Source organism: Chiloscyllium plagiosum, unplaced genomic scaffold, assembly GCF_037043375.1.
Source record: "Chiloscyllium plagiosum isolate Xiang-an unplaced genomic scaffold, Cpla_swu_hap1 HiC_scaffold_14, whole genome shotgun sequence".
NCBI lineage: Eukaryota > Metazoa > Chordata > Chondrichthyes > Orectolobiformes > Hemiscylliidae > Chiloscyllium > Chiloscyllium plagiosum.
This window is the reverse complement of record NW_028270152.1, coordinates 20,090,872-20,116,879: the sequence shown is the minus strand read 5'-3', so window position 1 is coordinate 20,116,879 and position 26,008 is coordinate 20,090,872. Positions and strand designations below refer to the sequence as shown.

General features: G+C 40.5%; 1 protein-coding gene across 1 annotated transcript in view; it reads right to left on the bottom strand.

The window, feature by feature from the left end:
* The window catches only part of LOC122558863 (sodium-coupled neutral amino acid transporter 3), a 137,671-nt gene that overhangs the window by 26,623 nt on the left and 85,040 nt on the right, over positions 1-26,008 (bottom strand). The window contains exons 8-13 of the mRNA XM_043707722.2: positions 18,663-18,745; positions 16,999-17,057; positions 15,614-15,781; positions 13,246-13,325; positions 10,430-10,530; positions 3,248-3,372 (exon numbers count right to left, since the gene is read on the bottom strand). Coding sequence (XP_043563657.2) covers positions 3,248-3,372; positions 10,430-10,530; positions 13,246-13,325; positions 15,614-15,781; positions 16,999-17,057; positions 18,663-18,745 — 616 coding nt within the window. The remainder of the gene's footprint in view (positions 1-3,247; positions 3,373-10,429; positions 10,531-13,245; positions 13,326-15,613; positions 15,782-16,998; positions 17,058-18,662; positions 18,746-26,008) is intronic.

Below are 26,008 nucleotides of genomic sequence, written 5' to 3'. Positions count from 1 at the left end.
GTGTAGGTTAGATGGACTGGCCATGCTAAATTGCCAATAGTGTCCAGGGATGTGTACACTAGGTGGATTAGTCATGGGAAATGCAGGGTTACAGGGATAGCCTGGAGGGAGTGTCTGGTTTGAGGGGGTGGTGTGGACTCAATGAGCCAAATGTTCAATTTCCACACTGTAGGGATTCTATGATAAGATGGAATGGAACTTAAACTGACACTTGGGCTGGGAGTTTGGTTTTAGCTGGAATTTTGCAGGAATCTTGTGCATCATTGTTGATGTTTGCAGTACAGTATTTCATTTTGGGATCCCTTAAACATGAGGACATTGTTCTCTCCCTGCTATTTTCTCTGCTCTATAAACCAAACAGACACATGAGAAATTCTTGATGCAAGATGATAAAGCAGCACAATTGTACTCACTAACGTGATAAAGACACTTTCACATTGATTTGGCAAGTTAACACTATTACTTTAAACAAGTGTAACTTCTTGACTTGCATTGGATATGTACACAGAAACAGACCATTTGGCCCATCAGTTCATGTTTGGGCTAGCCTCCACTCCAGCGTCCTCCCCTATTTTCACCTAAATCTACTATCACACTTTGTGGAAACAACCCTCTTCTGTATTTCCCATTCAATCTTTTGGTATCTATTTGACATTAATGGTCTCTAGTTATGCTCTTCCTCATAAGAGGAAACATTCTCTCTTTATTGACTCTATCAAAATCATTCTTCGTTTAAAAGACCTCTAATGAGTAATTTTTGGCTGTCTTTCTTCAAGTGAAATCAGATGCAGCCTGTTAAAACCATTCCACACATTTCCAGTACCTTGTGAACCATCTCTGGACACTTTTTAGATTTAGATTTAGATTAGTTTAGATTACAGTGTGGAAACAGGCCCTTCGGCCCAACAAGTCCACACCGACCCGCCGAAGCGAAACCCACCCCTACCCCTACATTTACCCCTTACCTAACACTACAGGCAATTTAGTATGGCCAATTCACCTGACGCTGCACATCTTTGGATGGTGGGAGGAAACCGGAGCACCCGGAGGAAACCCACGCAGACACGGGGAGAACGTGCAAACTCCACACAGTCAGTCGCCTGAGGCGGGAATTGAACCCGGGTCTCTGGCGCTGTGAGGCAGCAGTGCTAACCACTGTGCCACCGTGCCTCAATGTACTTCTTACAAAATGGCAATCAGAATTAAGTCTGGTCTAACTAAGTTTCAGCACAGATGGTGCAGAATCTGACAGTTCCAGCCTTCAAGAAATAAAACCTGACATTTGGTTTGCTTTGTCTTCCACAGTCGAGAGTGTGGTGCTGAAAAAGCACAGCAGGCAAGGCCGCATCCGAGGAGCAGGAGAACCAATGTTTCGGCCATTAGCCCTTCATCAGGAATGAGGCTTGTGGGCCGGGGGGTGCTGAGAGATAAACGGGAGGAGGGGTGGTGTTGGGAGGAAGATAACTGAGAAAGCAATAGATAGATGAAGGTGAGGGAGAAGGTGATAGGTCGGGGTTGCGATGGAGCGGATAGATGGGGAAGGTCTTATACAATAAGTACAATTGTGCTGCATTATAGTCTTATGTCAAGAATTTCTCATGTGTCTGTGTGGTTTACAGAGCAGAGAAAATAGCATGGAGAGAATGATGTTCTCATGTTTAAGGGTTCCCAAAATGAAATACTGCAAACATCAACGATGATGCATAAGATTTCTGCAAAATTCCAGTGAAAACCAAACTCCCAGCCCAAGTACCAGCTTCCATTCCATCTTATCATATAATCCTTACAGTGTGGAAGTAGGACATTATCTTACACAGCCTCGCCAACCTGTGACTTAAGTACTTACCTGCGATGAGCTATGGTTGAAGATATTGTTGGCAATATATTTTTTAAAGATGTTTCACTTTAAAACAGAATTACTCTTGAGGATTTAGGCAATTCTGGCAATGCCACATTGAAAGCTCATCTCCAGCTTTTCTGACTGCTTTTAAGGCAAAGATAAATAGAGGTTTGAACAGTAAAGAAATTAAGGATTATAGTGAGGGGGTGGGTAAGTGGAGCTGAATCCATGAGAAGATGAGCCATGATTTTATTGAATGGCAGAGCAGGCTCTGTGAGCCAGATGGCCTATTCCTCCTCCTATTTCTTGCGCTCTTATTTGCTTTCTATTCAGAATGCAGGCAGAAAAAGACAAGTAACGCTGGTCCTTCTTCTGGAACTATTTGTTTATATAACTGAGTGGATCACTGGACACCAGGAATGTCAACCAGTGAGGGTGGAACTGGAATTTTGTGTAGGATGTGCTAGGCAAGAGGTTTTTATAGATGCCTTCCCTCTGAATAACACGAGTAATACCTGTTGATACTCTTGAGCTGACTACTTTTGTTATGGTCATTTTCAAAATATGTTAAAAATTAGGAATTTGGATTCAGTGCACTTAATAATTTTCAGATAACATCAATGGCAATCATTTCTACCTTTATATGGAAATGTTTGCTTTGCTATTCACCAACTTAAATTGGTCCTCAATGGTATATATCCCCAGAGTAAATTATAATACCTTTGCAATAAACTGCAGGCCAACAATAACAACTTGTACTTCTCCAGTAACATTAGCATAATAAAACTTCTCAAAATACTTCACAGCAGCATTATGAAGCAAGACTCAACAACAAGTCACATTAGATGCTTTTAGGGCCAACAGCCAAACGCTTGATCAAAGATTTGGGGTTTAAGAGAAGTCTTGAACAAGGAATAATATGGATCACCTGGGATTATCATTATCCTTAATATAGTGTCATAAATAGTGATTTTCTTGGTTTTAAGCTACTTTGATATTTTCGTACATCAAAGTTGAAAATCCCAGTAATCCACTAATTAGGATTACGCACTTCTGCTAGCATTACACTTGCTTTTGATATCAACAAGTAAGGAGAATGTTGTTACTTGGCTGAGGTGCATGATTCTTGCTTTTTGAATTCTGTGCTGTATCAAGACTGGAAAAAGGAGTTATTAACCTCAATGAGAAAAGAGAAAAAACATTGCAAGAGAAACCTTCAAGTAGGAAATAAAATGGTGAGTATGAAAGGAATGTTAAAAAGGAAATAACTATGAGTGAGAAAGAAAAACTGCTGTGTTCAATACCTAAGCCATATATTTCACAATGTAGACTGTTAGTAAAAAGAATGCCCAATTCTGACCAGGTAAAAGTACGATTTGCAGCACACGTACTGATGCTTACACTTACCGGAAAGAGTACGATGGGTACAGTGAGGGTTACCGCAATCAGCACAGCCACACGGACACACAAAATTAGTGTATCGAAAGGGTCAATCTTACTGTATGTATGCAGCATCTCTGGCTCAACTCTGTCTGCAATGAAGAAAGGGAATATCACATCAACTGTAGATGATAGGAATAGAAATCTCTGATTATGAACATCATATCAATGTTAATAGGAAGAGTGCCTTTGGTCTTCTTTGTTAATGTGCTCAGCAGCCTTTAATAAAGCAGATAAATGCAGGAAAAATAAAGTTGCATTTATTTTGGGGTTTTTTTACATCAGTAAGAGCGTTACAGCCAATAAGATACCACAGTGATGTAGGAAATACTAATTTGTACATAACAAGGTCCCATAAACAGATTGTCTATTTTAGTAAAATAAAAGCAAATGTTAAACAAAATCAAAAAATCCCGGTAAGACTGAACAAGTCTGGCAGAATCTGTGAAGGGAGAGCCAGAGTAACATTTCAAGTTAAAACAACTCTTCTCCACAACTACTTTCATGATGTTTGGGAGAACAAGCCTGTCCTTAGAATCAAAGAAAGTTTATGGCACAGAAAAAGGCCATTTGGCCCATCAGTCTGTGCCATTCACAAAACAAGCCACTCAGTCAAATCCCATTTTACAGCACTTTGTCCACAGTTTTTTTTAATGTCACCTCCGAACATAGAACAAAACAGTGCAGACCACGATGTTGTGCCGACCTGTGAAACCAATCTGAAGCCTATCTAACCTACACTATTCCATTATTATCCATATATTTATCCAATGATCATTTATATGGCCTTAAAGTTGGCGAGTCAACTACTGTTGTAGGCAAGCATTCCACTCCCTTACTACTCTCTGAATAAAGAGAGTACCTCTGACATCTGTCCTATATCTATCACCCCTCAATTTAAAGCTATATCCTCTCATGCTAGCCATCACCATCCAAGGAAAAAGGCTCTAAATGTCCAACCTATCTAATCATCTTGAATGTCTCTATTAGGTCACCTCTTAACCTTCCCTCTAACAAAAAGAGCCTCAATTCCTCAGCCTTTCCTCATAAGACCTTCCTTCCATATCAGGCAACATCCTGGTAAATTTCCTCTGCATCCTTTCCAATGCTTCCATATCCTTCCTATAATGTCCTTCCTATAATGCAGCGACCAGAACAGTACACAATACTCCAAGTGCAGCCGCACCAGAATTTTGTGCAACTGCAGCATGGTCTTATGGCTCCGAAACTCAATCCATCTACCCATAAAAGCTAACACACTGTACGCCTTCTTAACAACCCAATCAATCTGGTGGCGATATTGCATCTTCAGTGTGATATTGCATCTTCAGGGATCTATGCACATGGATACTGAGATCTCTCTGCTCATCTACACTACCAAGAATCTTAGCCCAGTACTCTATATTCCTGTTACTCCTTTCAAAGTGAATCACCTCACACTTTTTCACATTAAACTCCATTTGGCACCTCTTAGCCCAGCTCTGCAGCTTATCTATGTCTGTTTGTAACCTGGAAAAAGGAACTATTAACCTCAATGAGGAGCTATTAAACTCAACCTGCACTATCCACAACTCCACCAACTTTAATGTCATCTGCAAATTCACTAACCCAGCCTTCTACGTCCTCGTCCGGGTCATTTATAAAAAATGGCAAACAACAGTGGATGCAAAACAGATCCTTGCAGCACACCACTAGTAACTGAACTTCAGGTTGAACATTTCCCATAAACCACCACCCTGTGTCTTCTCACAGCTAGCCAATTTCTGATCCAAATGCCCTCAATCACACTCAATCCCATGCCTCTGTATTTTCTGCAATAGCCTACCATGGGGAATCTTATCAAACACTTTACTGAAATCCATATACACCACATCAACCACTTTACCCTCATCCACCTGGTTGGTTATCTTCTCAAAGAACTGAATAATGTTTGTGAGGCATGACCTACCCTTCACAAAACTGTGCTGACTATCCCTAATCAAATTATTCCTTTCTGGATGCTTATAAATTCTATCTCTTATAACTTTTTCAAATACTTTACCCACAACCAAAGTAAGGCTCACTGGTCTATAGTTACCAGAATTGTCTCTACTCCCCTTCTTGAACAAGGGAACAACATTTGCTATCGTCCAGTCTTCTGGCATGATTCCTGTAGACAATGACGACATAAAGATCAAAGCCAAAGGCTCTGCAATCTCCTCCCTAGCTTCCCAGAGAATCCTAAGATAAATCCCATCCGGCTGAGGGGACTTAACTACTTTCACATTTTCTAGAATTGCTAACACCTTCTCCTTATGAACCACAATCCCATCTAGTTTAGCCTGCATCTCAGTATTCTCCTTGACAACATTGTCTTTTTCCTGTGTGAATACTGACGAAAAATATTCACTTAGCATCTCTCCTATCTCTTTGGACTCCACAAACAACTTCCCATTACTGTCCTTGACAGGCCCTAATCTTACTCTCATCATTCTTTTACTCCTGGCATACCTACAGAAGGCTTTAGGGTTTTCCTTGATCCTACCTGCCAAAGACTTCTCATTTCCTCCTGGCTCTTCTTAGCTCTCTCTTTAGGTCCGTCCCGGCTAACTTGTAACACTCAAATGCCCTAACTGAGCCTTCACGTCTCATTTTTACATAAGCCTCTTTCTTCCTCTTAACAAGAGCTTCAACTTCTTTAGTAAACCACGGTTCCCTCTCTCGACCACTTCCTCCCCGCCTGACAGGTACATACTTACCAAGGACATGCAGTAGCTGTTCCTTGAAGAAGCTCCACATTTCAATTGTGCCCATCCCTGCAGTTTCCTTCCCCATCCTATGCATCCTAAATCTTGCCTAATTGTACTATAATTGCCTTTCCCCAGCTATAGGGATGCAAGGCCTCAGTGTGATATTGCATCTTTAAGACTGGACTTAATGCACAGGGTGGTGCTCCCTTGATGGAAGCCTCAGGTTGAATCAGGCGTTCAAATCGCTGAAGTGTGACCCTGAACCAGAGGCAAGATGCTACCAAATCGGCCACAACTGGCACTGTGTAAATGACATGCGTGAAGCAAGCATTAAAAGATTATGCACTTTTGTAATATCAAGTTTGGAACTGTAGTGACTGGGAAGAGATCAGCCAACTGGAATATGAGTTCCCTGATTGGGGCTGTTAACCTGGTTCAATTAGGAAGCCCTGGCTGACAGATATAAAAGGAGTGTCAGAGATGCTGACTCTCTGGAAGTTGACTCTGTGTGAGGCAATACTAAAATCAAGGACTGTTCATGTGTAAATAAAGGGTGACTTGGTTGCAGATCCTGCCCGGTTTGGAATTATTTCAGGTACCAACTCAAAATATTAAATGGTACAGCTTCACTGTCAAACTTAACCATTTTCCCATATTAATATTTATTCCCAAACTTTCTATACATTCTTATGAGTTCTCCAGTAGCTGGGAGAGTAAGATGCTGTTGGTAATCGAATTTTCATAGTTACACTCAATGTGATTCTTAAACTGACCCACAGAAAAGACCTAATTATTTTCTTAGTACCTTTTTAAGCCAAAATGTCTCATCCCCATTTGCTGGTTCATTTGGTTGTCAAGAACTAGCAGAAATCAGCAAATTTAATGCAATGAGTTAGCAGGTAATAAACAACCATCTAACTAAAACCCAGTGCAAGTGAGAGGGCACAGAATTCAACTGCCATAGAGTTAGAATCAAAATAAGGCAAGAAGGAGAAAGAAAATAAAAGTACTGTAGATGCTGGAAATCTGAAACAAATGTAGAAGATGTTTGAGAAACCTTGGTCAGGTAGAATCAGTGGAGAGAGAAACAGAGTTAACATTTCAAGTTTGATATGATTTTTTTCAGAACTCAGAGCTCTTCAGAATGGGCAAGAGATTGGTACCTCCATTGGTAGATGACTACCCTGATGTTCACGGTTAATTGAGGATCCCTTGTGGGTGCTTGTTCATAAATCCTTGAAGGTGACAGGACAGGTTAACAGGGTAGAACATAGAACACTACAGCACAGGAACAGGCCTTTCGGCCCTCCAAGCCTGTGCCGATCAGGTTCCTCTATCTAAACCTGCTGCCTATTTTCCAAGGATCTGTATCCCTTTGCTCCCTGCCCATTTATGGATCTGTCTCGATACATCTTAAATGATGTTATCGTTCCCGCCCCACCACCTCTGCTGGCAATGCATTCCAGGCACCCACCACCCTCTGCATAAAGAAATTTCCACATACATCTCCCCTAAACCTTTCCCCTCACACTTTGAACTCGTGACCCTTAGTAATTGAGTCCCCTACTCTGGGAAAAAGTTTCTTGCTATGCACCCTGCCTATACCTCTCATGATTGTGTTGGCCTCAATCAGGTCCCCCCAAACTTTTTCTTTCCAATAAAAATACTTCTAATTTACGCAGCCTCTCCTCAGTTAGCACCCTCCATACCAGGCAACATCCTGGTGAACCTCCTCTGCACCTTCTCCAAAGCATCCACATCCTTTTGGTAATGTGGCGACCAGAACTGTTAGAAAGGCCTATGGAATGCTTGCCTTTATCAGTCATGGCATGGGTTATGAGAACAATGAGGTCATATTGGAGCCGTACAGAACTTTGGTTAGGCTACAGCTGGAGTACTGCATGCAATTCTGGTCATTGCACTGTAGGAAGGATGTGATTGCACTGGAGGGGGAAGCAGAGGAAATTTACCAGGAAGTTGCTTGGAATGGAGGAGATACTGGAAAAGCTCAGGATGTTTTCTTTGGAGCAGAGATGTTGAGGCGGAGAGACCTGATAGAGATGTATAAGATTATGAGGGGCATGGATAGAGTGAATAGAAACAGCTATTCTCCTTTGTTGAAGAGTCAACAAGAGGCCACAATTTTAAAGTGAAAGGCAGGAGATTTAAGAGGGAAATTGAGGAAAAGGTCTTTCATCCAGAGGGTGATGGGGGTCTGGAATGCACCATCTAAGAGGGTAGCTGAGGCAGGAAACCTTTAAAATGTAACATTCAAGGTTATGGGTCTGGTGTGGGAATGTGGAACTAGTGTAGATAGCAATGTACAGACTCAATGGGCTGAAGGGCCTTTTCCATACTGTATGATTCTGTGCACACCATGATCAGGTGACAGAATAAGAGTCTAGCAGTACAGGACACAACCACACTTTACATTATATTACATTACAGTGTGGAAACAGGCCCTTCAGCCCAACAAGTCCACACCGACCCGCCGAAGCGCAACCCACCCATACCCCTACATTCACCCCTTACCTAGCACTACTGGCAATTTAGCATGGCCAATTCACCTTACCTGCACATCTTTGGACTGTGGGAGGAAACCGGAGCACCCGGAGGAAACCCACACAGACACGGGGAGAACGTGCAAACTCCACACAGTCGCCTGAGGCGGGAAATGTACCCAGGTCTCTGGCGCTGTGAGGCAGCAGTGCTAACCACTGTGCCACCGTGCCACCCACTTTTTGGGAATGAACCTCAAATATGTAGAAATGAAAAGGTAAAGGTTTCACTGGGATCTCAAATCCGATGGAGATGAATATAGTTGATAAATGCACTGAGATTGGAACAAATCCCTTTGCACAAGATGACAAGCCAGTCTTGTGAAATGCTCAGACTTGAATTGTCAATGGTCTCAAATTTCAACATGTCTTATGCTGCTAAAATAAATTATTTTGGCAGGAGATATCATTTTGTATGCCTCTATTTAGCTACTGGTTTGGATGTCAAAATGTGTTAGGAATACAAGTGCAAAATTTCTCACCTCGTTGCTACAGTTCCTCATTCCTTATGAACCTATGCTAACATAACCTGACTGCTAAAATGAATAGTCAGGTACTGCATGGTGGATTTGTTGAAGAGGAACACAGAAACTGCTATGTCTATCTCCTTGTCCCTGACTCAAAATCACACACAGAGCTTTGGTGAACTACATTTAGTCTTCTGGAGTCATTGATAGTCTGAACCACCAAGGGGCCAGTGCTGAAATAAAAGGGCTGTGGGATAAAGAAAGATCTGTAAAACAGGAAGCTGGTGAGTCCAGAAACATTTCTGAGGGAAATAGGAAAATTCTTATGTAAGGGACGTGATATAGAGTTCACAGAACCTAGGCCATTGTCTTAATATCATGTCATATTAAACATGTTTTTTTCAAATTTAAGTTTACTTTAAAAATAGCAAATGCAAATACACAAGGAATACATAATTAAATACTGAGGAATTCACATGGTTCCCAATATTGACAGTGAAAATGCAAAAGATCAGTGGAATACAAATCTGTTTTTTAAAGATGATGGTCTAATAATCGATCGCTGTCAGGGATTGATTAACTCAGTAGGCTAGTTTACTTAAAATAGTAAAACACATGATAAGTCATAAACCAAATATTACAGCAAACCATTTGGGTGTGTGAGCATGCGTGCGTGTGTGTGAACAGACTAACTATCAGGTGAAGCTGCAATATTGTATACCACAGCACACGGTGAATTCTCTTAAAAGCAAGGTACAGATGCAACAAAATCCAAAAAGGCTGTGGTGGAAATCTGTAAAATGCTGGTAAGAACGCTGTTAATATTGTATCTAATTTTAATCAGGGTATTTATGAGAAGATCAGTTTAAATAGAGGTCACAGGGTCATACATCATGGAAATAGACCCTTTGGTCCGAACAGGTTATGTTGACCATAATCCCAAATTTAGTTAGTCCCACCTGCCTGCGCTTGGCCCACATCTCTCCAAGCCCTTCGTATTCATGTACTTACCCAAATGTCTTCTAACTGTACCCACATCTACTTCTTTGGGAAGTTCATTCCACACACGAACCAGTCTCTGTGTAAAAGAGTTGTCTCTCATGTCCTTTTTAAAATCTTTCTCCTCTCACCTTAAAAATATGCCCCTGGTCTTGAAATCCCCTCCACTAGGGAAAAGCACCTACCATTCATGTTATGTATAATGTGCAACAAATATTGCAAATTGATATGTTATCAAGAGACCCAAGTCTGGGTAAACAGGAAAGGATGATGAGAAAACCATCAATAAGGCTTCTTTATTGTAATTGAGTTCACACTAATATCTTGTATAATTACTATGTACTTTTGTACAAATGTGCAATATAATTGAGCAAAAGTGCACATTTTTAAACTCACCATAAAACGTCAAGTATCCAAACAGTGCAGCGAGAAAATACATGAGGTACATGACCAGAATGGAGATGTTCGACACATGCTGCATTTTTTTCTTGGAGGGGCTGAAATACAAGTTTTACTTGTCAGACATAAAACACCAAAAAGCTGTTGGAATTCTCATTAAAGAACAAAATTCCACATATCCCCTCACTAGACATTGGAAATTACAATTCTGGAAATTTGGTGCTGGAAGAGCACAGCAATTCAGGCAGCATCCGAGGACAGGCAAAATCGACGTTTAGGTCTACTGAAGATAGCTTTTTTATGTTCAGCTATAAATGCTCTGAACATTTTATTTTCCTGAGAGTTGATTCACACTGACATATGTTTGCTCACAATTATATAGACTGGAGATGTAACTAAGGATCCCCAGGGTGATCGGAATCAGATATTTGTGCCTTTCATCTCTCCAAATAAGCCATCAATTGGAGACATATTTGGGATAAGCTACAAGGCTTCACAATATATAAATATAAAATCTAATTGCTTATTGATATAAATAGACAATAAGCAATTAGATCCAAACTGACTCAATGCCAACACTGCAACCCATCTTCACATAATGATACAAAATAAAGAACCCGCCATGTTGTTCAACTTGTATGGATGGTCTCCCTTGATTAAGGAAATGATTTCTAATTCCCACTACTGCATTTCCAAATATTTCATTATATAATTCCTACAGTGTGGAACCAGGTCATTCAGCCCATCAACCAGCCAAGGAGTATCCCACTCAGATTCACCCCCGCAACACCATCTCAGTAACCCTGCATTTCCCTTCGTCCACCTAGCCTGGACACTATGGGCAATTTAGTACAGCCAATCCACTTAATTTACACATTTTTGGACCATGGAAGGAAACCAGGGCACCCACAGGAAACAGGGAGAATGCACAAACTCTACACAGACAGTTGCCTGAAACTGGGATTGACCCCAGGTCCCTGGCGCTGTGAGGCAGCAGTGCTGACCACTGAGACACTGTGCCACCCAATGTTGGTGAAATCCAGCTTTCTCTTCAAAAACATGACAGTCTGCACAGAATTCTACCTTAACAGATCTTCATCGTCGACATATATCCCAGTAATTGTCATTTATATCTTGTGATTTACAGTTCAAAAAAGAGGACTTGCAATATTGCGAGTACAGATTACTCGTTAAAATGCTGTGACATACCAAAATATTGTTTGTTTACAGTCTATGGGAAGCTGACATCAGGGTAAGCTGATTAGCACCTTAGCTCCCCACTGCCTTGCCCAAAACCACTATACTTTAAAGAAACCATGAGAAGTAAACCTTTTTACCCCAGTATCGTTTGATGGAGATATCAAAAAATGGGAGTGATATATAAATGCAATTTTAATGCATCACTCAAATGCATTATTCACACACCAATAAGATCAGGTCCGTAGTATTAATCTTTTCTCCTATCTCTCATTTTCTTTGAAAATTGATTAATTTTACTTTCACTCTTCCAAAGTAGGTTTGAAAATAGAACCTTGTTTCTTTTCCTGCTCCTCCCTCCTTTTAAGTGCCTCTTTTTTTTGCCCATTTTCTATTAGAATTCTTAGGAAAAAGGAAGCTTTAGAATCTCTCTTTCTTTCCAGCCCCCTAACTTTAAGCTGTCACTTAGTTTCTCCTTCCTCTGGCAATATATCCAGATGACAGACAAAGGCTTCTTGTCTGCTGGATACCACCATTCTTTATGTTCCTCATCCCCTAAAGATCTTTATCCAGCTCAATCTTTAAGATTCTTCTGCTCATCTGCAGGTAAGGTTCACTCCCCATGACAATTCCGAACCAGGGCATTCCATTTGCCTATGACTCTCTCCTCACTTAATTTAGTGGAGTGGGAGAATTGCTTGTTGACAAACGTACATTGGAAAAGCCCCAACCTGACATTGCTACGCCTGCAAAATCTCCTCACATGTGGGCAGAGTTCCCAACATTGGAGCCGTGTTGGCATAGCGGTAATGTCACTGGACTAATTAATCCAAAACTCAGGCTAATGTTATGGGGAAATGGGTTCAAATCCTACCATGGTATATAATAAAGTTTGCAATGAAAGGAAAAGTTAGTTGATTGTTGTATAAAGCCCATGTGGTTTGCTAATGCTCAATTAGAGAAGAACTCTTCCATCTTTACCTGGTCTACAAGTGATTCCATCTAGATTAGTATAGTGCTGGAAAAGCACAGCAGGTCAGGCAGTATCTGATTCCTGATGAAGGGCTTTTGCCTGAAATGTCAATTTTCCTGCTCCTCAGATGCTGCCTGACCTGCTATGCTTTTCCAGCACTAGTCTAATCTTGACTCTAATCTCCAGCATCTGCAGTACCCACTTTCGCCTAGGTGATTCCATAATGTGTAGTAAAATGTTAACTGCATTCTGGGAAATTATAGAAGGCAACTAATGCCAGCAACATCCACATCACATGAATGAATTCTAAATAACCCTGAGGAAATCCCACATTGGGCATGTGGCCACATGAATTAGGAGCTAAAGGGGCCATTCAGCCCTTGATAAACATGTGGCTGATTTCATAAGCACATTCCTCGTTACCTTCTATACAATTAGACTTCAATTGTTAGTCAAGAATCTATCTATCTCTGCTACAATGGATGTGCAGAACTAACATTGAGACATCATTTACAGACAATGGAAAAAGAGACGGATCATAAAATTTTCAATAATGACAGAACTCAAAGTGCACCCCTGTTGGTAGCTCAGCTCTCGAGCAATTGCATCCATTACACCAATTGAAAATCCCATGCATACATACTTTTTCAGCTCTGTGTAGATGGGCAATACCTCTGGATGACAGACAAAGGCAAAAGCCAAGATGGGAATGGTATATGCAGTCTGCAAATGAGAGAGATAAAACTTTGAATTTATTTAAACCAAACCATGAAAATGGGAGATAGATACTTGCAACATTAGATCCAACCCTATAGGCTCCAGCTTCGTTATTATTCCTCAATTGAAGAGATAGTTCAATTGAGGAATTATGATATTAAACATTGTGTTCTCTACTTTGCTGCAAACTGTACAATGGGAGATCCCGTAGCATGTAGTTTAAAGGCAAAAGCCCTAATAAGTAAGAAGGTTTTCTATCAGCAAGGACTTCAAATATGTTCAAAAGTAAAATTCTGGAATGTCTCGTACTTCAATGCTTTGGATTACAAATTCAGAGGCCCAGATTTTCACTGTCTATTGTCTAGTTGGGGATAAGGCAGGAACAGGATACTGATTGTGGATGATCAGTCATGATCATAATGAATGGTGGTGCTGGCTCGAAGGGCCGAATGGCCTACTCCTGCACCTATTGTCTATTGAACTGGGCTTTTACAAATGACAGGTGGAAGTGATTCTCAGACTTTTATTCTTATTCCTGTTTCTAGTCATTTTTGCCAGTGCATAATAAAAGTTTACAAGCAGCTAGCCTGCAGACAACATTCCAGACCTTGCTAGTTCCATCACAGGTTGGCCAATGCAAACTGCTCCCGCTCCATCATGCAATTTTGATTGAATTGGGCCTCTCTGATTAGCGATGTAGTTCATGGCTTCTCAGAGGGGTCACAAAGGGAAGGTAAACGTAACTCTAAGAGGGGATAAATAAGGAACAGCCACCTGCTCCTGGAATTCTTTGGCTGGCAGGTCATTTGCTTTGAAATGGAAAAACAAAACATCTGTACCTTCATTTTAAAGGGACTTCAATTGCCTGAAGCTGTAATGACAGCTGAATATTTCAAATGCTTGGCTGATCTTCAAAGCAGTTCAACTGCTTAGCTCAGTAAAGAATTATATGCACAGTTTGTTTGAGTTCAGAGGTTATTAAAGGGTTGCCTATCTTTGATTTGATTCATAAAGAAATGTTTGCTTATTTTTATGACTAAATAACTGCTTGAGGGAATTTAGCTTCCAACGGTTGAGTTTTGTTTTTAGCATGTTGTGTGGCTGAGTGACAGTTTAACCATTTTTCATGCCCATTGAAACGATTTCTTCTGCAGTGCGGGACACCATGGGCTAGTGGTATTATCACTAGGTTATTAATCCAGAGACCCTAGTAATGATCTGGGGATCCAAGTTTGAATCCTGCCATGGCATATAGTAGAATTTGGACTCAATTAAAAATCTTGAATTAATAGTCTAATGAGGACCATGAAACCAGTGTCGATTGTCAGGGAAAAAAAACCCATCTGATTCACCAATGCCCTTCAGGGAAGGTAATCTGTCATCCTCATCTGGTCTGGTCTACATGTGACTCCAACCCATGTGGTTGACTCTTAACTGTCCTCTGGGCCAATAAATGATTAGCCACTAGCCAACATCCTGTGAATGGATTTTCTTTTTGAAAACCTGCTATAGGAGGAATGTTGTTAAACTGGAGAGGGTTCAGAAAAGATTTACCAGGATGTTGCCAGGAATGGAAGGTTTAAGTGATAGGCTGGGATGTTTTCCACTGGAGATATAGGGGTGACCATATGGAGGTTTATAAAATCATGACTGGCATAAAAGGTGAATATAAGGGTCTTTTCCTAGGGTGGGGGAGTTCTAAACTAGGGAGCACATTTTTCAGGTGAGAGGAGAAAGATTTAAAAAGAACATGAGAGGCAACTTCTTTGCACAGAGAGTGGTTCGAGTGTGGAATAAACTGTCAGTGGAAATGATGGCTGCAGGTAGAGTTACAGCATTTAAAAGACATTTGGACAAGGACATGAGTAGGAGAAGTTTGGAGATATATGAGCCAAATGCAGACAATTCGGACTAGTTTAGTTTAGGAATATGGTTGGCTTGGACTAGTTGGATTGAAGGATCTGTTTCCATGCTGTATGACTCTCTGACATGATTCCTGAGGTATGTCCAGAGTGAATGCTGATGTATGGAGGGGAAATGGGAGCAATGAGAAGCAGCATGGATGGGGTGTGTTTGTGGGGAGGTGAGGGGTGGTTAAAGTCTGACAGCCATGACTATAGCTGGACTGATGTCCTAGTAAATGGAAGCAAGTATTTGTTTAGCCTCATCACTTGCTTCCCTCCATCCCAGCCCCACTTCCTTGGAATGATAATATGGAAGATGGCGGCCTCCTTAGAGTCAGAGCTAGATCACAACCTCAAAGTATTTTCCACTGGATCCTGCTGTTAAGTTACCTGAGAGTTCATGGTAAACAGCTGAGAGGTGCACTGTTCCTCAGCGACTTTGTGAACATCACTATTGTTGTAGCTGGTAATATTGCCATAGTTGACATTGTCCAGAAGGGAACTATTTGCATGGATGTTATTAAATGAGCAGGAAATCTGGAACTTCTTGTAGATCACCTGAAACAGCCACATAAAGATCAAAATTACTTTTGGCCATATTAATGTACAAACTCTTAGCACACTTGTATTGAATTTTTCAAATGCATTTTAAGAGAAGTGACTCTGATTAAGATAAGCTTATGTATTTGAGTAATTCACTAAAATATTTGAGGGAAGAATTTGGCACAACAATGCCAACCCTATCAGGAAATAATTAAAACTCTCCACTAGATATCAACCATAAACCTCTACTCAGCATCCAAAAATGGAAGACAGATTTGCTCTGAACCAGCCAATATTTTCCCCTTGATCAGTGAAACTAATCTCTCTGCTCCTCTGTGGCTTCAACTGCAATCTTTATGCAAATTGCTTGAGTTACACTCTTGCAAATTGAGGCACCATCAGAGTTCTGTGTTTGACTTTCAGTTTACTGGAATGGTTGCAAATGCTTGAAGACATTAAACATTCCAGCATTGCTGGATTTATCACATTATATAACGTTATAAATTTATAACATTAAAAAAGACTTGCATTTATATAGCATGTGCGTAATTCTTGGCCATTTCAATGCGCTTTATGGTTATTGAAGTACTTTGGAAATTAGATTACCTTTGCAATTTGTACACAGAAAATGCCCAGAGACAGAAACATGATAATATGCTTTTTTTTGTATATCGATCGAGAGATAATATTGACCAGGCCACAATGGATAACTCCCCTGTTTTAGTTTGAAGTAGTATAATGGAATATTTATAATCACACAAGCAAACAGATGGGACTTGAAAGACAGCATCTCTGCAAGTGCTGTACCCCTTTCAGATTGTACTGGTGTGTCAGCCTTGATTTCAATCTCGAGTGGGACTTGAACTTGAAACCTTGTAACTCAGAGGTATAAGCACTTCCAACTGAACCACAGCTGATACAAGACAATAAATGTGCCAAAAACTCTCATTTTATATTTTAACAATAACTTGCAGCTGCAGAGGTTTTTGAGATTATGATCAATATATTTTTTTAATGGGTATCTATAGAATATACATCAAAGGCAACAAATGGAGTTGAGTTAGCAATCAGAAATGCCCAAAACCTGTTCCAAACCTCTGAACCTCCGGTATGTTTTCAGGTTACCATTGTTTGTAGAATACAACTGTGCGAAATGCACTGTCTTTTCATCATTTATCCTCTACAGAAGGAGCTTAGCTCTATTACCAAGCTACTGATGTTAGCATACTTACCACAATTAAAAAGAAAACCATGCAGCTCAAGGAGAAACCACTGGTATATCCCAGGTAGCCTAAATTAAAAGATGCATAAAAAACATTAACTTTTCAAGTGGTCCAAAAATATTCAATAGAACTCCCTCTGATATAGTTAAAATGAGAATTTTATTGGGGAATTTTATTCATCTGAATCCATTCATTGGCTGAAAAGATGTTTTGCACACTTGTACCCTTCTCAGTAACCCTTGGTTCTCTGTTTTTCACTTACAAACTGCTGACCACAGACTGTCTAATTGCAGTCACTTCTTGTTGAATCTTCTCCCCTCATTCAGATGACAAAACAGTGCCTGATTTTGGAAAATTACTCAATAAAAGGCTCAGAAAACCATGAAGGATTACTGAAAATAACTGTGACCTAATTCTTTGCTCCATCTCATTATTAGGAATTTAAGTTGAATCATCTCCAATCTTTCAAATTTCTATAGTACATCAATAATTAACGAGCATTCAATTTGACAGACATTCCGATGTAATTACACCTCCCGTGGCTATGAATTCATTTTTTTCAAATTAGACTCAAGTACTTCAGCAGCCAGTGCAGCGAATTTCATTTTCCCCTTGTGTTTTAAAATGATCCTCAGGGTGTGACTGACTGGTGGAGGCTTGCAGAACGTTTTGGTGTACCATTGCAACAAATTGGTAAATGCACATGTGTGCATGAGGAAGAAGAGAATAGAGGATTGTGTTGATCAACTTCAATCAAGAAATGTGGGAAGTGACTCACTTGTAGCATAAACACTGGCATGTACTGTTAAGTCTGTGTGCTCTGGTTGTGTGCTATAGACTCTATCAAATCCTGGGGTCTGAAGGAGATTGTGGATTTTGTTCTGATTTTGTTTAAACTCTTTCAGTTCTGGATCCCGGCTCATTCAAAATTGGAGGTCATGTACTGGGAAGCTCTCTTGTCATGATTCCAATTATGATATTGTATATAAAAAACTTTAAGCAGATACCACACTTAATTTGTTGACATGCAATCTGCATTGAAAGGGTAAGGAACACTATTGTACCTTGAATGAGATCTGCAATTTCAGTTTCAGTGGACCATACTGTTGATTTGTTTTGATAGCTGTGGTTATTATGAATGCTTGGTTAAGTTTCAAAAGGTTGAGAACTATTGATCTTGGGGCCAATGGGGGCGATGTTGTATGGTTAGACTATGAAAGGACATGGATGGGCCATGGCACTGTAGCTCCTTCAACACCTTCTTGAGACTCGGAAAACTCTAACTTCATCCACCCACATCTCTGGGAGATAGAAATATGGTTAGTATAAGAAGCTGTGATAAGTCTGTATTTCTGAACATGGAAAGTGACCTGACTTGCATTTTCAAAGCCCGCTACGAAACTCCAGCTCAATATTTCAGGTCAAAGACTTTTCACCAGATCTGCTGAGTATTTCCAGCATTTTCTGTTCTTATTTCAGATTTCTAGCATCTGGAATAAATCCATATCTGCAGCAAACTATGTAAATCACCCTTAGTGGACAATTTGTTCCCATTCTTTCACTATCCAGTACCTCAATGTGACGGATTACACAATAACAGTGAAAGCTGATCTCGTTACACCATTTCACAGAGATATTAAGCACACAAGATTATTTTACAGAAGAATACTAACCGAGTTGCTTCATTAATGCTAGAGGCAAAACGACCGTGATAGATGCCATGATTACCAGATAGTTTCCATTCAGGTACCACTCGCTGAAAAAGATGAAACTAAAATCAAAGTTTGCACACATCAAAGTCAGAAATTATCAGAAATAATGAGTCAAATGCAAAGTTATTTTAAATAAATAAGTCTGAGATTATGACAGAGGACACTGTAAATGTATAGCACAGACAACTTGTTTATTCATTGCATTGCATGTGGACATCACTGACGGGGTCAGCATTTATTGTCCACCTCTGATTGATCTTGAATGGATGGCTTGCCATTGATAAGGGCAGTTAAGAGTCAACCGCACTGCTGTGTTTATGGAATCACTTCTAGACCAGATCTTGGCAGATTTCCTTCCACAATTTGCATCGGTGAACCAGATGAACTTTTACAATAATCAACTGTCATCTTTACTTTGAGCAACTTTATATTTCAGATTTATTATTTCATTTTAAAATCCAGCATTCCCACATGTCTCTGGATTACGGTCCCAGTGACCTCACCATTCGCCTTCAATTTGAGAAAAGTATGGAGACTATTTGGGATGATGACTTTTAATCAGGGAAACCATTCACTGCTCAACTGAGAAACCATCTTGGAAAATGCAAATTTCAATTTAACGGCGATTGTACACTTAGTATGCTGCTCTTCCACCCATGTTCAAACCCCAATAATGAATTTTAAAGTAATCTAAGAATTTAAATAATGTGAAATCTTTTTACTGGTGTATTTCCCATCCTCCCTCCTTTAAAGACTGTTGGTTAGGTCACTCCCAGCACCTGGAATGATGGGACTGGCACTTGGAGTCAAAAAGCGTGGCGCTGGAAAAGCACAGCAGTTCAGGCAGCATCCGAGGAGCTGGAGAGAGTCGACATTATGGGCATAAGCCCTTCTTTTCAATTCTGGCGCTCCAGCATCTGCAGTCCTCACTTTCTCCTAGGGCCAGGCATTTAAACATACCTCACCTACTTCTCCTGGAAAACAGCAACAAGTTCCTGGAATAAGTACAGCACCCCAATTTACAGATCGAAATGATCTCCTCTGCAAACACTGGGTGCCTTTTTAATGTACTGCCTAACAGATGATTCAGGTGAGCAACTAGGCACAAGGTCACCACCAGACTTTCAAATGCTCTATTTCAGGTCCAAAGCAGTCAGCTAAATGTCTTTTCCAATGTCTGAAGAATTGAACCCATTTTGTGAATTCCATTAACATCCCTGTACTCATTACAATTTGAACTGCTGTGATAACAGATTTCTTCTCCGGGTTCTTAGGTTGGACTGTGCTCATGTGATCTCTTGTGTTATGAGCACCCAGAGGTGAACCAAATGCTGATTTTTACCTCAGGTTTTGGAAGCACCACTACTTTGATAAGCTCCTTCCAGTTGTCACCTTGGCTCAGTTTGTTGCACTCTTCTGTCTGAGTTCAAGCTGATGACCTCAATTCCCAATGTAGCAGTTGCTAAATTAATCGAGACTGACATTTCAGAGTAGTAGCTTGGAAATTAAACTGAGACTTATTTGCGAGCTCCTATGTTTCAGGAACATGATGATCATTTTTTAATATAAATTTCCTCTTTAATCGAAACAAAAAGACTAACGGGTCATTTTATCACTTAATGTTTGCAGGAATCTGCTGATCACGAACTGATTAAATCATCACTTCAAAGTGATTCCACAGGGCACTTTATGATTGTTTGAAGAGACGTGATAAAGCAGTATCGAAATGTGAATCACCTGTCACTCTGAACAATCGCCTGGCAAGGATTAGGTGAACACAAATATTGTGCTCTGTGACTTTACAATGGCATGCCCTGGAACCAACATAATGATCTTCTCCTGGAATATGAAGGGCATGCTGCAGTCCTCAACAGATTAACTCTGAAACAGATCTCCTATGTCAGTATTGATAAATCAGTGACATTGAATATTCTCTTTAAGAAAAGGACCAACGTCAATACAGAATATACTGTTTTCCAGTCATTTAGAGTACTTGACGCACAGTTGGCTGATGCTGTCATTAGTCGACTGTATATCCAAACCAACAGTGCACAAATATTTTTTGGGTTACTCACCACTTGGTAAACTGTGTCATATTTGCACGGATCTTTCAAGCTAACATTTCATTGCCCCTAAAAAAATTATTGGGCTTGATTGAATATTGGCAACAAGAGACTCTCCTACCCATTGGAGAACTGATTGGAGACTCATGTTGCTTCCATGCGAGAGTTCTGACACTGCTTATTTCCTTTGAAACAATCAACTAGTCAGGAAATCCTTGTCCAGGATTTACAACCCCAGGTATTACATTCTAGTCAGCTTTGACATGCCTAGCAACCAGTCATGGCCACTGATAAGCTCAGCCATGGTCAACTGGACATCAAAACGCAAAGAAATTGTCAGAGTTACTTCGGGCTGACCCTTCACATCTTCCAGCATCTAGGCCAAGACAGTGTAGATGTAGGCATGAGCCTCAGTAGGCCTTAGAAAAGCTGGAAGAAAGCTAAGAAAATTGGGAGGGAAATGATGAATTCTAGCAGAGGCAATAATATCAAAAATGTTTTTAAAATTACCTAATTCAGACACCTGACTCTTCAGCTGACTACAGATTGTGGAAACTATGGCTTGCAGTGGAATTATCAGAAACAGTCCAATTGATATGTTTTAAAATTAATATTTACTTCTACCTTATGCTATTTATTTGTAATTAGTCAACTGGCATGTTATTTGAACAGAATTATTGATGACGGAGCATCCTACTCAAGACACTTATCAAACTCACAAAATAACATCCGTGATTCTTTTGGTGTTATCAGGTCAAACCACTAAAGAGACAAAACCTGGATTTTATTGGTCCCTCTCTACAGTGCAAGATACAAAAGTTTGAAACCATGCACCAACAGATTTAAGTACAGCTTTTTCCCCACTCTTATCAGACTTCTGCACGGATCTTTCATGTATTAGAGTTGATCTTTCTCTGTAGCTGTAACACTATATTCTGCACTCTGTTCACCCTGATGTACTTATGTAAGGCATGATTTGTCTTGCTAGAATTCAACTCAGAACTTTTCACTGTATCTCAGTATATGTGACAAAAATAAATCAAATCAAATCAAATCAAAATCAAAAACCATGACAACTTGTTTAAATCAGGTCAGGCTGTGTATTCTTCCTGGGAAAGTGAAGAGTTAGATGGGCTCTGACCTTTACTGTCCAATAATTCCTTCTGAAAAATGAAAACGTGTGCATATTTCACATGGTACGTGTATATGGATATGTATGTGTGCTGTGTATATGTGTGTAATACAATGTGTATGCATACAATGTGTACATACATATGTATGTAATGTGGTGTGTGTTTGTGTAAAGTGATAGATGGTACGTGTACAAATGTGTGTGTGAGGTGTAAATGTGTGCAGATTGTGTGTCTGTATATGCGTGTTTATGTGTGAACAATAACTTAGGTCAGGATCCAACCTGACTATATTCCCTCTCCTCTAATGCAGAAAAAGACAGCTAATGTTCCTGTAAAAAAATAGCCACTTAGCTAACGTATCAAAAATAAACTGGCTACCATTGTGTAGCACTTCTGTAAAAAGTGTGATAAAACAGAAGTGAAATGGAATATTTCAAAAATCCAATTGTATTTAATTTGCAACTAATTTTGGACTTATGGAATTAGAAATTGACATGCAGCATTTACTAACTAAATAAAGAGGCACAACACTGACAAATTTAGGAGTGGGACAGTCTGTGCCAAATATATATTATCACGTGGACTGGCTAAATTGGTTGAGGCCAGTTTTGAGGCATGACACACAGCCACTTAAAGCAGGCATATACTAATTACAGTCCAATGCCTATTTAAGAACTCTTCTGGGAATTTGCTTCCAATGAGCAGCACAGATGTTAGAAAACAGTAGATACTGCACTAACACTTACACGTTTTATTTATCAACAAAGCGACTTTGAATGCAATTTGAAGGAAGCAATTAATGGAATGAAGCATTTTGAAGATCTTTTGACATAGAAAGGCACTACACATGTACTGACCTTAACAGGCAGCACTGTCAGAAATCTCGAATGCTGGATCAGTCCTGGTTGCCATGTTACAGTTCAGCACCCAGTGATTTTCCATTCTGCAGGTCTGAATGAGCTCTCTCAAAGATCAGCAGCCATTCCCAAGTGCCAGGTTCCAGTGGTTGTGGACTTGGCCTCCCAGGTTAAGTGGATTACATGGTTTCATTCCCAGCTCTGATGCAACTGAGCTGAAGGAAAGTGGTCTGCTGGAGATTGAAATTAAACTAAATGGGGATTAAACCTATGAGTCACACACTTGAGGTGTCAACAGTGTGCACGTTTACAGGATTTTATAGGAAGCTGGCATTGTGTAGCTTACAATAACTTTGTAAAGGCTGGCCCAGCTGCTTACCATTGTCCACACCTTTTCCCTCATTTCTATGCTTTGCTTTTGCATCAGCATGAGTGTCCATTTCCTGCCTGGCATCTTGCCTGGTCACAGAGATGATTGGCAAAAGTGTATCAGAAAGAAACTAACACACTTTTCCCAGTATTTCTTCCCCAGAGATAAACTGTTTAGAACACAATGGGCTGGATTTTAACTCTGTGCTAATGGACAGGCTTCAGACAGGTTAACATCTTGCTTTTGTACCATGTCAAGTGGGGCTGTGCTTTTGTTCTCAGGCAAGGTGACAGGCCGAGGGTCCTGGTACAGATCAGGTTGGAAAGAGTGGAAGGGATGAGGAGGTAAATTCATGTTGAGGCAACGTTAAGGTTTTGAACAGGATTGCGTTCACATACCTGCAAAACTCACATCCCAAAAGATGAAATTAAATCCAACTTTCACTTCTCTAACTGTGTAGATCAACATGATTCATTCAACCGGATCTCCAACTCCGCACCGGGATGGGGTATTTGATATATAAGATTGATGTCTAAATATTTCCATCACAGGTCCTAAGGTGCAGCAACACATAGAGTTTACAACATGGAGGCAAGCTGTTAAGTGCAGTTAGCCTGGTTTGACATTTACCTCATTTTGCTCTGCCTGTTGTGAAACCACTTGATGAATACATAGGTGTTGTGACAATAAGTCTGTTAGCTAGATGTTTAAATTTGTCTCCTGTTACCTGCCCTCCGAAGTGGTCTAACAAGCCACTCAGATGAATCAAACCAGAGATTCAAGATAATTAGCCATCACCACTCTCCAGGGCAAATGTGGTTGTTGGAGCTCAATCATCTTCATCTCCAAACATCGCTGTGTGGGTTCCTCAGACTGGATATTTTTTTAAATCAACCAGTTCAGAGATGTTATCACAAATGCCTCTGGATCAGGTGCGATTTGAACACAGACCTCCTAATCCAGAGTTAGGGTCATTACCAGTGCACCACCACAGAGCCCTAGCTCCTTAGGATAATTATTTTTAATGAATCTTTTCAGATATATCATGGCACACCACTGGAGCAAGGCAGATTTGAAAAAAGACCTTCTGGTTCAGAGATAGGGGCAATACCATAGTGCCAAAGTGGCCCCTCCCCAGTTTCGCAGAGTAATTTTTTTAAAAACTTATTTTTCTAACCAACCTGTTCAAAGATGTTACTATACACTTCTGCAGCAAGTGGACATGAATTCAGACTGCACAGTTCAGGGGTAGAGACTCTACCTTTGCACCACAAGAGGGTCCCTAAAAGTGAAGAGTCAAGTCTTAGGTTTAACCATCTTCAATGATCTTCCCTCCATTGCTAGGTTAGAAGGGGGTGAGGGGGTGAGTGGGTGGGGAGAGGGAAGCTCACTGATGATTGTACAATGTTCAGCACCATTTATGACTTCTTAAATACCAAAGCAGTCCACATTCATATGCAAGAAGATGCGGACAGCATCCAGGCTGGGTTGTTAAATTGCAAGTAACATTCTCAACACTCAAGTGCTAGACAATGACCATCCCTAACAAGAGAGAATCTAACCATTGCCCCTTAATGTTCAATAGCATTACTATCACTGAATATCCACTATAAATATCCCAGGGCTTCAGTATTGACCAGAAACTGAACTGGACTAGTCTATTAAATACTGTAGTGACAATAGCAGGTTAGCGGCAAAGGATCTTGTAGTGAGTAACTCACCTCCAGTCTCTCCATCATCAAGGCACAAATCAGGATTCTGATGGAATACTCTCCACTTGCCTGGATGGGTTCAGGTCCCATGACACTCAAGAAACCCAATACTATCCGGCATCCTATTTGATTGACACCCCATCCACCACTTTCACAATTTACTCAGCTCACCAGGAATGTAGGTTGGGATAAGTATGTACCAGCTGCAAGGTACACTGGAGATGTTCTCCCTGTCTTCTTTGACAGCACCTTCCAAACCCAGATCTTCTATCTCCGAGGGACGAGGGCAGTGGATGCATGGGAAAACCACCTTGTGCAGGATCGCCTCCAAGCCACTCACCATCCTGACTTACCACCCTTCCTTCACGGTTGTGGAGTCACAATCTTGGAACACCTTCCCCAACAGCATTATGTCCCTGCACCCAAAGGATAGCAGCATTTCAAGAAGGCAGCTTGCTTCACCTTCTCCATAGCAATTAGGGATGGACAATAAATGCTGGCTTAGCCAGCGATGCCCATGTCCCGTGAAAAAAATTTTGAAAGGGGGAGGCAATGAATGCCAACTTTGCCTTTGAAAAATTTTATTGGTAGCAGTAAATAGGTGGTCGTATCAGGCTGAGGAACATTGAGTCGATTTTCTGTGTATTTTGAAAATTGTGTAGAATTATGTAACATTCCAGAGGCAAAATGCACTGAGACACACCTCTGTGGACAGTCACTGCCTCTCAATGTTAATCCAAAGCCTCTGTTTTGTATGACTATCTTAAACAAAGCTTCAGTATTTTTTTAATTGTTGGCCTTTACATTGTATCAGTAGGATGCCAACCAGTGTTCCAATTCCACTTTGTTTTCTCCAAGTGATTTCAATGAGCCTTGTCCTGGACATAGGGCAAATTGAGGCACCAATAGCACTCCCATTGCTGATTCCACTTTTGCTTGAAAGAACCCAGTGTTTCACTTTGGCCGAAACAGTAGTAGCAATCTTTGGCCTAAGCTTCGTAACTCTGTTACATACGGTCCATTTTATAGTCAAAAGCTGTTACCTCAGAATAGAGGTGGGAATGTAATGGAAATCTGCAGCCAAGCCATGCGAACCTCTTAACCTTTTCACTACTAGCACAGACTACATTCATCCCATGCATAACCAGATTACTTTAAAAGGTTTCAACTAT